Source organism: Macrobrachium rosenbergii, chromosome 23 (genome assembly GCF_040412425.1).
Source record: "Macrobrachium rosenbergii isolate ZJJX-2024 chromosome 23, ASM4041242v1, whole genome shotgun sequence".
Taxonomy (NCBI): domain Eukaryota; kingdom Metazoa; phylum Arthropoda; class Malacostraca; order Decapoda; family Palaemonidae; genus Macrobrachium; species Macrobrachium rosenbergii.
In genome coordinates this window covers 42,546,969-42,559,468 of record NC_089763.1, presented here as the reverse complement: position 1 = coordinate 42,559,468, position 12,500 = coordinate 42,546,969, and the positions used below count along the sequence as shown (strand labels likewise).

General features: G+C 44.2%; 1 protein-coding gene and 1 long non-coding RNA gene across 2 annotated transcripts; both read right to left on the bottom strand.

Annotated features, from left to right (window-relative positions):
* Positions 1 to 2,705: 2,705 nt before the first annotated feature.
* On the bottom strand, positions 2,706 to 3,449 carry LOC136851105 (soluble scavenger receptor cysteine-rich domain-containing protein SSC5D-like). Its single transcript, XM_067125076.1, has one exon. The coding sequence runs from the start codon at positions 3,447 to 3,449 to the stop codon at positions 2,706 to 2,708; it is 744 nt and encodes a 247-aa protein (XP_066981177.1).
* A 2,057-nt stretch (positions 3,450 to 5,506) lies between these two features.
* On the bottom strand, positions 5,507 to 6,124 carry LOC136851202 (uncharacterized). The gene is made up of 2 exons (XR_010856807.1): positions 5,847 to 6,124; positions 5,507 to 5,625 (listed from the first exon to the last, which is right to left on the bottom strand). It is a non-coding gene; the product is annotated as an uncharacterized lncRNA (long non-coding RNA).
* Between the last annotated feature and the right edge of the window lie 6,376 nt (positions 6,125 to 12,500).

Below are 12,500 nucleotides of genomic sequence, written 5' to 3'. Positions count from 1 at the left end.
ACACCGTTGGACCGTGGAACAGTCCCCTGAGGTTGTGCAATTGGAACCTCAGAATTTAAGCGCAGACGCAATGCATTAGTGCTCTAAAGCAAGTCTGCTTGTGTTTGATAATTTCCTTGCAATTTTAACTATTTATTTATTAATTTGTTAATTTATTTTCTCCTTTTCAATAGCTGATCTCTTCTTTCTGTATTCCGTATTACCTTCTCTCACTTCTATCAAATGAACGCCATATTCTTTGGAAGCTTGAATTTCAAGTCAATGACCACTGTAGGCTTTTTTCATATGAATAGGGCTCATCTTCTGAACAACAGCAACAACAACAACAACAACAACAACAACAATAATAATAATGGAAAGAGAGAAACCCACAAGATTCCTGTGTATAACTTGTTTACTTGTAAATATTTACATGTTTTTTTTGAGAAACCACAAGATTCCTGTGTATAACTTGTTTACTTGTAAATATTTACATGTTACTTTTAAAAGTAACATGTAAATATTTACAAGTAAACAAGTTATACACAGGAATCTTGTGGGTTTCTCTCTTTCCATCTTCAGAAGAAAACTGAAAGAAGTTTTTGTTTGGTTTAATAATAATAATAATAATAATAATAATAATAATAATAATAATAATAATAATAATAATAATAATAATAATAATAATATCATTCGTCAATTCATTTTCTTCATGTCTGTACGAACGAAATACTTTTAGGTCGTTCTTTTCAGAAGTGTAATTGTGGTCTTCAAATTCTGCCAGAATGATGCTTCTGTAAACGCAAATCCCTGATGATGAAACTATCATTAGGGATTGTTCAGCCACGGACCAGCAAGCAGTGTGACGTTCTCTAGCATCAGGTTTACTACTACTTAGTTTGGTAGGGGTTTTATCTTAGCTACACCTAAAATGTGGAGTAGTTTACCTAGTGCAGTTGTGGAATCCTCTGATCTCCAAATACTTGAGCAAGGAGCAAATTCGTTCACTCTCTCTGTTGACGTTGTTTGAATTGCAGATGTACTGGTTTTATTTTCGTTCCCTCATATTTATTAATTTCTCTCTCTCTCTCTCTCTCTCTCTCTCTCTCTCTCTCTCTCTCTCTCTCTCTCTGCAGGTTGATTTCCCTTGCAACCCTCTTGGGTTTGAAACTTGTTGATTTTGTCCACAAGGGTTTTCAGCTGAAGATTTAAAGAAGGACAGAAGTAAGTGTGCATCGGTTAGTGCTTTTTAAAACACATAATACGCCTGTGCAGAACCGTGACCGAGGTTCGTTTGTGGAACTGTAAAAATGCATCGGTTGAAATGCGTACCCTTCACATCATATGTACACACGACAGCACATTTCTTCCGTCTATCCGATATACCTTTCCATACGTGATGGCACATGACGGCCTGTGAGTGTCCTTTACCCATCACGTAATCATCATTACCTGGAGTCGACCGGCAGGATTCATCCTGTGTCACTCGTTGTTGCCTTCCATTGTCCTCACCAAGGTCTAGACTTTGGTCCTCACTTCCTCCAGGAGGCATCAAAGACGTCGCGACGAGCGGGAGCGCTTTGATCACGCCTCGTTAACGTCGGATACGTCTAAATAACATCAGATTCTCCCAAAGGGAAGAGATAAGGGCTGTCGGAAATGGCCGCAATCGGAGATCAAAAAGGCACAATTACAAGGCCTTCAGAAGGCTGCGTGGGAGGGTTCTCGTCCTTGGGGAGAGGGGGGAGGGGACGGCAGATATCAGTGGGACCGTGCGGTTGCAACTAAAAATAAAAGACAGGAGGTTCCTTTGATGTTTATCCTCCATCTAACCTTGCAACGTTGCAAACTGGTCAGTTGAGGTAGATAGGTAGGTCAGTAGATTAAAACCAAGAAAAAGTGTAGTTTAATCTCCCATACGATCCTGTAATTGCAGCAAACACTTGCATAGACAGATAAAGAAAAGGAATTATAGGTTATTCACCACGCGTTCCTTCGACGTTGTAAACAGATAGAAAGACAGAAAGCTCAGAAGAGTTGTTCCTCAAGGTGACACTAATATGGAATTTCCAGACGATGACTCTGGAAGGTGCTTTCCATTTCCTCTCCACATATTCCGGTAGATTTCCAATCAAGATTATTATGAGGGCAATGTTATCTGACGCCCTGTTGTTCCTTCGGGATTCCCTGACTGCTGGGACTTCGTTGGATAACTCGCTTCCTTCGGGACCTAATTAGCTGCTGGATTTAATCACCCTGATGAACTTTTTGTGGCGGATGGATTATGAGAGAATATCCTACTTTTTGGTGCCCGTTGTGTTATTTTGCTCTCTCTCTCTCTCTCTCTCTCTCTCTCTCTCTCTCTCTCTTTCTGCGTAAATGTAATTATAATCAAACTCACTAGGTATAATGAATTTGATTCTAAACGATATTTTGGGCTTTTTATATATATATATATACGCACATGTATACAGGTATACAGTATATATATATATATATATATATATATATATATATATATATATATATATATATATATATATATATATATATATATATATATATATATATATATATGTGTGTGTGTGTGTGTGTGTGTGTGTGCGCGTCTCTCGAAGCTTGTCAGTGAACAGCAAGAAACTGTCGCCGAGCCGGGTAATCTGATGAGCATAGATTTTCAAAGAGGGGAGGCATACGTCTGTTTATTCGGGAAGGATTTTTTTCTTTTAGATTCTGTGGAGAAATCCTCGCAAGAAGTGTTCGCAAGGTTGAGGGTGTGGGGAAGGGTTATGGGCACTGGTGTGGGGAAGGTTGTGGGCATTGGTGTGGGAAAGCATTATGGGCACTGGTGGGTGGAAGTGTTGTGGGCATTGGTGTGGGGAAGCATTATGGGCACTGGTGTGTGGAAGTGTTGTGGGCATTGGTGTGGGGAAGCATTGCGGGCACTGGTGTTGGGAAGTGTTGTGGGTATTGGTGTGGGAAGCATTATGGGCACTGGTGTGTGGAAGTGTTGTGGGTATTGGTGTGGGAAGCATTATGGGCACTGGTGTGTGGAAGTGTTGTGGGGTATTGGTGTGGGGAAGCATTATGGGCACTGGTGTGTGGAAGTGTTGTGGGTATTGGTGTGGGGAAGCATTGTGGGCACTGGTGTGTGGAAGTGTTGTGGGTATTGGTGTGGGGAAGCATTGTGGGCACTGGTGTGTGGAAGTGTTGTGGGTATTGGTGTGGGGAAGCATTATGGGCACTGGTGTGGGGAAGTGTTGTGGGCATTGGTGTGGGGAAGCATTATGGGCACTGGTGTGTGGAAGTGTTGTGGGTATTGGTGTGGGGAAGCATTGTGGGCACTGGTGTGTGGAAGTGTTGTGGGCATTGGTGTGGGGAAGCATTGTGGGCACTGGTGTGTGGAAGTGTTGTGGGCATTGGTGTGGGGAAGCATTATGGGCACTGGTGTGTGGAAGTGTTGTGGGCATTGGTGTGGGGAAGCATTATGGGCACTGGTGTGTGGAAGTGTTGTGGGTATTGGTGTGGGGAAGCATTATGGGCACTGGTGTGTGGAAGTGTTGTGGGCATTGGAGTGAGGAAGCATTATGGGCACTTGTCTGTGGAATTGTTGTGGTTATAGGTGTGGGGAAGCATTATGGGCACTTGTGTGTTGAATCGTTGTGGGCATTTGTATGGGGAGGAAGCATTGTGGGCATTGGTGCGGGGAATCATTGTGGCCACTGGTGTGGGGAAGCATTGTGGGCAATGATGTTGGGAAGCATTGTGGGCATCAATGTGAGGAAGCGTTGTGGGCATTGGTGTGGGGAATCGTTATGGATATTGGTGTAGAGAAGCATTGCAGGCATCACTGTTGGGAAGCACTGTGGCTTCTGTTATGGGCATTGGTGTGAGGGAGGAGGTGCTCGTAAAAAGATGGCAGAAGTGGACGGGGGGGGAGCGGGGTAGGGGTAGGGGCTGGTGCCCCCCGAATATTCAATGGCAGGGCCATCAGGGAGGAGGATCTGGCGTTGTCAAAGTTGAGATTGAAATATTGGGGGGACAAAAGGCATCTCGCTGCCGGACTTTCATCTCGCATCGATTTTCGTTCACGAGGTCAAAGTTCTCCCGTCTGATTTTGGTCTCCATTTCTCAGTGGATGTTTATGTTTCTTCAGTTTTCTGTCGACTTTAGTAGAATATAACTTTTGTTTTGTAGACAGCAATAGTTTTTTTTTTTTGATAAGGTAACAGACACGCGTGAAAAGGTAAACATCAAGACGATGAGATTAGCTAAAATGTCGTTTTAATCTTCAGATGGACGTTGAAATAATCTTATATAAAGGGTTTTGTTTAGCAAAGGTCTCTGCTAATTTATCTTCGTCTTTATTCTATATATATATATATATATATATATATATATATATATATATATATATATATATATATATATATATATATGTATACTGTATATAATATATATATATATATATATATATATATATATATATATATATATATATATATATATATATATATATATATATATTTCAAACTTTCCATAACAGTAACACCAAGAATCAATCAACCCAAAATCGTAGTATCCCAGTGACAAGAAGGAATTCCAAAAATAGAAAAAAAAGGGTGATTCAAAAGTCTCAGAAATTGTCGCCTTCTCCATCACAACCACTCAGTGCGATTAGTAGTAGGCTATTCTGGGGGCATTCTAGAGACTATTCAGCCTTCAGACTATTAACTATTCAGTATTCAGACTATCATGAAGGGCTGAAGAATGACTGACATACTGGCGGAAGACCTTGCCCGGAATATACGTGATTGGATCCTTCGATAAGTGGGAGATACGAAGCACTTTCGAAAGTACTTTCTTTTTCACTCACTTCGTTCTTTTTTTTTTATTTACTTTTGATTTTTCTGAATTAATTTTTTTCCAGGCATTAGAACCGTCAGGTAATAGTTTTTTTTCTATAGAAATCGCCCTATTGTATCAATGACTTTGTCTACATTCTATAGAATAACAGAATCACCATTTAAATCCTTTCAGATTCTGTGCTCTACAAGAGTATATGATGTGTGTATATATATATATATATATATATATATATATATATATATATATATATATATATATATATATATATATATGTATATATATGTATATATATATATATATATATATATATATATATATATATATATATATATATATACTATATATATATATATTTAATGTATATCTATAGTTATTATACACACACACACACACACACACACATATATATATATATATATATATATATGTATATATATATATATATATATATATATATATATATATATATTTTACGTTTTTCCGTGGTTTTAGTTTGAAATATGCTCTGTGAGACAGGTAGCAACAATTTAAGTTAATTTAGCCTTGTGATTCTGACTTCGTGGGTACGGGAAAACGTAAAAAAAAGGAAAACAAAGGAGAATTTCATATGAGCATAGGGCTCTGGTTACTGAGGGAAATATTACGTAAAACACGTGGGCACATTTAAAGTAGTGTATTTACATAAATGACATTAGTACGGGAAAGAGGAACTCAGTAGATTGAATGAAACTGGGGAATTCCAGCCACAGCCCGAGAAGCTTCCACGATAGGATCCCTCTGAAATGAGAGATATGCACATTATACGCCAGTAATGAAAATAGACAAAAGAATAATGAATTCGAAGCTGCACTGAGGGTGCCAAAGGAGTAATAAAGAATTAATACTGCCGATGCAAGAGGCGCACGGACATTAGACAAGGGAGATTTCTGGCTTTCTCTTTAAGAAAATATTACGAGACAAAAGCGTGACTGAAATGGGGCTCTTCCAGGGCACTTTACCTTAGCAGATTTTCCGAGGGCGCGTAGAAGGCGGTGCGTGGATGACTTGCAATTTCCGAGGGCGAGTTTCTTCCACGTGGTGAGGTGCAAGGGCTTCCGTAAAGGGGCAAGGCGATGGGGGACTCCTCGAAACTCCAAGCAATGGCGTGTGGGCTCGAGGAATACGGTCGAAGGACACGAGGAGAAGTATACTTTTGAAAGGGCCACGTGGTTAGGATGCAAGGGCATCGATGGGGCCAGGTGTTGAGGACGTCTTCACAAGTTCACTCCATATCCTCCAGCCCCGTGTGTCTGAGACCTCGTGGGCTTTTTCCTTTATCCCCTCCTATGGGGCAGGGGCGTCCATCACAGATGCTTTGACTCATTGCACCTGCTGCCCGCAGGGAGGTTTTGGCCTGTAGGAGAAACGCCCAAGCCAGATTACTTTTGCCTCGAAGGAAAGATCTTTATCAAAAATGGGAGCGCCTTTAATCTTTTAACCCTTGTTTTTAAGTCGATAGACAGATGGTCTATCGATCGGCCGGCTGGCAGTAAATGAACAACCAACAACAACAAAGGAGGGGGAGGTAATTTGCTAGCGAATTCTTGCTAATCATAATACCTCCCCATACAAGATGATGTACATACCTCCTTCGGGTGTGTACATCGATATTCAAGAATGAGCGGCAAATGCTTTACGTTACTCTACATTCTGCCTTGCAATGAACTTTACTCCTAAGGGTTTTATGAAGCTGAGACATTACTTTTAATAACACATTGGGACAATTTTCGTTAACAGAACGCAAAGTGATTTAAACACTTGCAAAAGAATAATTACTTTAGATTTGGTTACCCACTGTAACTTTATAAAGTGACTCGAACAATTGTGAATTAATTAAGATTATAGGACCACGTATATGAGGCTATGGCCAACAAATGAAAAGAAATGGTTATTGTTCAAGAATTAAAATACACGGTTACTTAATTTTAGATAAAATGCATGCGGTTAGTACAATCTGCCTTGAAGAGGCTGTGTAAATGAAAAACAGCGTTTATTTTTGTAAATGACATCCCCTTTTTCACGATACTGTAATGACTATACATATTCGCATTGATAATTTATCTTCGTTTTAACGTACTTGGCTCAGCTATCGTTCAACGCGAGCTGAGGGATGACCCACACACCGGGAATTTGACAGTCGTGTGCGGGCGAGAGTATTCGCGAGGTTTTAATTCGCTAACCTTAAACTACGCTAATTTTATGCGTCTACTGCCAACTCAATGTTATGACGGGGCGAGCAGACAAAAGATGTGGGGTAGGACAAACAGCGATCTTGGAAGGAATGGAAGGGGGAAAAGGGATAATAATAACAAAAGGAAAATTAGCAAGACGTTACGAATGAAAACTTGACCGCATATGAAAGGCGGGACACGTCCTCAGAGCTTACAAAAGGGGCATTTAAATCACAAGGGCAAGAGTTTATGACTTGCGATTCATTAAAATAAAGATAACTAAATGACTAAAAGAAGGTAAATGATATTGGCAGAGAGCTAAGGGAAAAAGAGTGAGGGTTTTATTGTGTTAGGCGGAATTTTTATCGTCCTACGCCTATAAATTACGGCCCGGACTATCCTTTCAGTCCCAGGGCGAGAAAAGTGCACCTGAAGGGCGCGACTCCTTCAGGAGGGCTGACACGCGCGCCCGGTGCCAAGGTATGGGCGCAAGGCGTGCCACTTCTCACTCTGTTATTCTTAATGATTTATACATTGTGTGGGGAATGGTATCCCGTATTTTAATTGCCTCTTGTGGGGATAATTTAAGGGAAGATTAGTAGAGGATGGTAAGAGGTAGCAGTTCCTGAGGAACGGAAGAAGATAGAGGAGGGTCTGACATCCCCTTCTGGATTAGGGGTGCCAAGACCTTCGAAAATGAAATGGTGGCACAGGTGCCATGGGAGCTCTAGAGCTCTTTGTAAATTACCTGGAATGTCCCACGCCCGTGGTAATTTCGCCTCGAGTCTTTCTTAATGGGACAGTCGTCCTCGGCCTGGGGAAGCGGAGGGCCCGCGATCGGAGGGCGGCACGGAGTACAACCTGGGCCTGCTGATGCGACAGCTGACGCAGGAGTGTTCCGTGCGGGTTCTACCATGATCCGTCGCGGCTCTTGTAGTTCATCGGCCAAGTGAGATATGGCAGAATCCTGACTTGCAATTGCGTCGGCGACGGGCTGAGGCAGAGAGGAGGCGGTCGGGGGGGGGGCGTGAGCGGCTCGCAGGTAACGTTGACCAGCTCAGGCACGGGTTGCGAGGCCGCACCTGCAGGTGAGCTTCCGCGGTGGTCGGGAGGAACCGTCTCTCTGACCGACGCTGGTAGCGGTGCCAGGCCGGGAGAAGAGAGGGGGTCCTGAGTTGGATCCCGTGAATGGAGATCGGCGTAGCGCTCTGGCGCTGGCACTAGGGCAGAGTCAGGCGCTATCAGAGGTTTCTTGGGCTCGTCGGTCAGGACGGACGAAGCTTGGCCCTGCTCGGGGCATGCAAGTGGCACCGGCAGGAATTTGGCATCTCCTGAAGGAGATTTGATTGGGGCCCTGGCACTGGCACTGAGGCAGGGCCGGGCACTGGAATGGGATCGGGAACCGATCGAGGGGCCACTGTACATTGTACTCAGGTGGCACTGGTGGGGACTGCACGTCCTTCTGGTACCCAGGGGCGCCAGTCTTGACTGAGGAGAAGCGGGGAGAATTACTCGCGCCCGCGGAATGATTCGGGGAATGGGGACCCCTAGATTGTCGTGATTTCGGTGGGGACTGAAAGTCCTGTCCCAGGATGACGTCATAGCCTCCGGGGAGATGGCTTGCTACTGCAAGATTGCAAATTTTTGATTGGTGAGGTCTTGTGACTCTCAATTGGACCGTAGGGAGTATCATTTTAAATTGATTTATTCCCTCGATCGTGACGAGTTTTCGTCTATTGACGATAGCTCCGTAGGGAACTCTGTCCCTTCGGATGAGGGAGATTTGTGCGCCCGAGTCCTCGAAAGCAGTGACTCCGGCGCGCTGGCTCGCTACCTCGTGGAGGGCCACGTATACAGGCCCGCCCGGCGGAGGGCCTAATGACTGGGGATCTGTGACGGCCAAGGCGACGGTGGGAGTATTTACTTTATTATTGCGTGGGCATTTTGCCCATGCGGGAGAATGGCCATAAACCTTGCACGCCGTGCAAAAGGTCTGGCTAAAGTCTTTCGCTGCCCCTGTGGAGGGCGCAGGCGAGTTATTTGTCGGTTTTCCGGGGGAGAGAGGAGCCGGTTTCTTGTTCCGGCACTGTTCGGAAGGAGTGCCCCGTTTTCTTGCAATAATGGCAAGTTAGGGGCTTGCCCGAGTTCCCATTTTTGTGGGAATTTGAACCTCCGAGGAGGGACGGGGTTTATCTTCCGCCCCATGGATCCTTCTTGAGGGTGGTGGGTTTCCCACATATCTGCTATTCGGCAACACTCGGTGAGTGTTGCTGGGGCTTTTTCCACTATATGAGTGGCGAGGGCAGGAGGGCGTAGCGCAGGAAATGCTCAATTTAAACCGCTCGAGTACCTCGGCGGTGTTAGTGGCTCCTTCGAATCGAGCCATTTTGTCAACGCCCGCTCCAATGGTACGCCCAATCGGACCAAGTCTGGCCTGCTTCTCTGGGCTGCTCTCCAACGTCTCCTCCACCGCTCGGGGGTAATCTCGTGACGCTTTCGTAACTGCTTGGCGTCTGGCTTCCCAGTTTCCCGATCGTCTGCGGGAAGGGCGTGGTAGGCAACGAGGGCCTTTCCGCCCAGGAATTTAGTGAGAACAAGGGAGAGTTCCGCGGGGAGAGATCGCAGCACTCCAGGACTCGTTCGGCCCTTTCAAGCCATACTACGGGTTCGGACTCGGTCCATTTTGGCATGAACGAGTGAGCTTGGCTGAGGGCACTCATCCCCGCAGCAGGGGCGGGGGTGGCGGGCTGTCGTTCTAGCATCTGGAGCTCGTGGGCGCGCTGTCGCTCTCGATCTTCCCATTCTCGTTCCTCCCTTTTCTCTTGGGCGATTCTGTCTCTCTCTCTCTCCTCACGTTCTCTCTCGTTGTTCTTGAGGATTCGTTTCTCTCTCTCTCTCCTGCTCTTGGGCAATTCGTTCTCTCTCTCTCTCCTCACGTGCTCTTTCCCTCTCTGCGTTCTTTTCTTTTCCTTCTCCTGCTCTTGGGCAATTCTTGCCCTCTCTCTCTCTCCTCACGTTCTCTCTCTCTCTCTGCACGTTCTTTTTCCTCCCGTTGTTCTTGAGCGATTCGTTACCTCTCCCTCTCTTCACGTTCTCTTGCTCTCTCCGCCTTGGCATCGTCCACTCGCTCTTGAACCCATGCTCTCAGATCTTGCCCTGATAGTCCCATGTCCTTCCCAGCGGGCATGTAGAATTTGAAATCCTCGTTTTGTTGGGCTCTGGTATTAGCCATTTTGAAATAATGGTTATATGATATGTCTGAAAAGACTCAGGTTGTCTGAAAAGACTCAATTGCAGGAATCTGAAACACTCAATTGTTCAGACGGCAGGCGAATGGATCTGTCTGAATACGACAGGTGATTAGTAAGTCTGAGGAGACTTTTGTTAAAATTTGATATGTCTTGGAAAGACGTGGTTGTTCTTGGCGAACGAATTTTAATGTGTGTCTCGGAAGACGTAGTTGGATTTTGTCACGCTCGGACTTGGCCGGCTGTAGCGTGAAGTTAAGGAGTTGTTCTAACGAACTAGAATGATCAGTCCCGTAAGAAGGGCTTAGATGTGTGTGAACTACACTATATAATGTCTCAAAAGTACTTAATTTTGGGTTCGGGAATGAGAAATTCTCGCCACGCTGACGTAGAATTTTAGGAGTCTCTGAGGACTGGAATTTGGAGGAATTCGCCACGTGCGACGTAGAATTTTAGGAGTCTCTGAGGACTGGAATTTGGAGAAATTCTCGCCACGTGCGACGTAGAATTTTAGGAGTCTCTGAGGACTGGAATTTGGAGAAATTCTCGCCACGTGCGACGTAGAATTTTAGGAGTCTCTGAGGACTGGAATTTGAGAAATTCTCGCCACGTGCGACGTAGAATTTTAGGAGTCTCTGAGGACTGGAATTTGGAGAAATTCTCGCCACGTGCGACGTAGAATTTTAGGAGTCACTTAGGACTTGGAATTTGTGGAATTTGGAGGAATTCTCGCCACGCACGTAGAATTTTAGGAGTCACTTAGGACTTGGAATTACGATTCGTCCCTTAGGACTTAGAAATTACTAACGGGAAACCCAAAGAGAAATGAATGGGAAAAAAAAAAAAATGCTACACACGCGGGCATGGGCGGGGTGGGGGGTGCAGGTCGTTTGGCCAACACCGGAGGTATTTTTAGATTCTGGGTGAATGAACCCGTATATTTATATACCGTCTGGGATTCCGGAGAATTTCCCAGTCGTCTGAGAGGATAACAGTACAACGGCCTAGTATTTTTTTCCCTATAAGCGGAGTTTAAATTTCGCTTTCCTAACACCTAACTCGAATTCTAACTACACTGAGAGAATTTTCAGCAATGCAAGCTGACTTCGTCGTGTCCCACGTGGGAATTTATTCGCGCCTAAATAACAGTTCGCTAATTCGAAATGTGAAGTAAGATTTATCACAGAGGAATTTATTTCGCACTATTCCTCGAAGCAAGGATATGGCAAAGATTTTAACACAGGAATTTTCGCACTATTCCTCGAAGCAAGGATGGTTAGCACTGGTTATTTCCTAACTACCTATCCTGAAAGGCATGCATTAACGAATCTAATACGGCGGTTCTTTTCTCTCAGTGATTACATGCGTCCCTATTTCTAATTCCTAGGAACAGTCACGATTGTAAAAAGGTTTTGCTAAGATTAACACATTACTTACGTGGAATTTTCTGGATCTGTGTGCTGGTTTTACACAAAAGGTTCGTAATTGTCTCGTACCCAGCTTAGCTTTGCTAATAGCTGATCTGGCAAGTTGCAAATGCAATAAAGCAACACTAGGGAACTCAACTGCAAAACGAGATCTATGGCCAGGTCGCCATTTTTACGTTTTTCCGTGGTTTTAGTTTGAAATATGCTCTGTGAGACAGGTAGCAACAATTTAAGTTAATTTAGCCTTGTGATTCTGACTTCGTGGGTACGGGAAAACGTAAAAAAGAGGAAAACAAAGGAGAATTTCATATGAGCATAGGGCTCTGGTTACTGAGGAAATATTACGTAAAACACGTGGGCACATTTAAAGTAGTGTATTTACATAAATGACATTAGTACGGGAAAGAGGAACTCAGTAGATTGAATGAAACTGGGAATTCCAGCCACAGCCGAGAAGCTTCCACGATAGGATCCCTCTGAAATGAGAGATATGCACATTATACGCCAGTAATGAAAATAGACAAAAGAATAATGAATTGAAGCTGCACTGAGGGTGCCAAAGGAGTAATAAAGAATTAATACTGCCGATGCAAGAGGCGCACGGACATTAGACAAGGGGAGATTTCTGGCTTTCTCTTTAAGAAAATATTACGAGACAAAAGCGTGACTGAAATGGGGCTCTTCCAGGGCACTTTACCTTAGCAGATTTTCCGAGGGCGCGAGAAGGCGGTGCGTGGATGACTTGCAATTTCCGAGGGCGAGTTTCT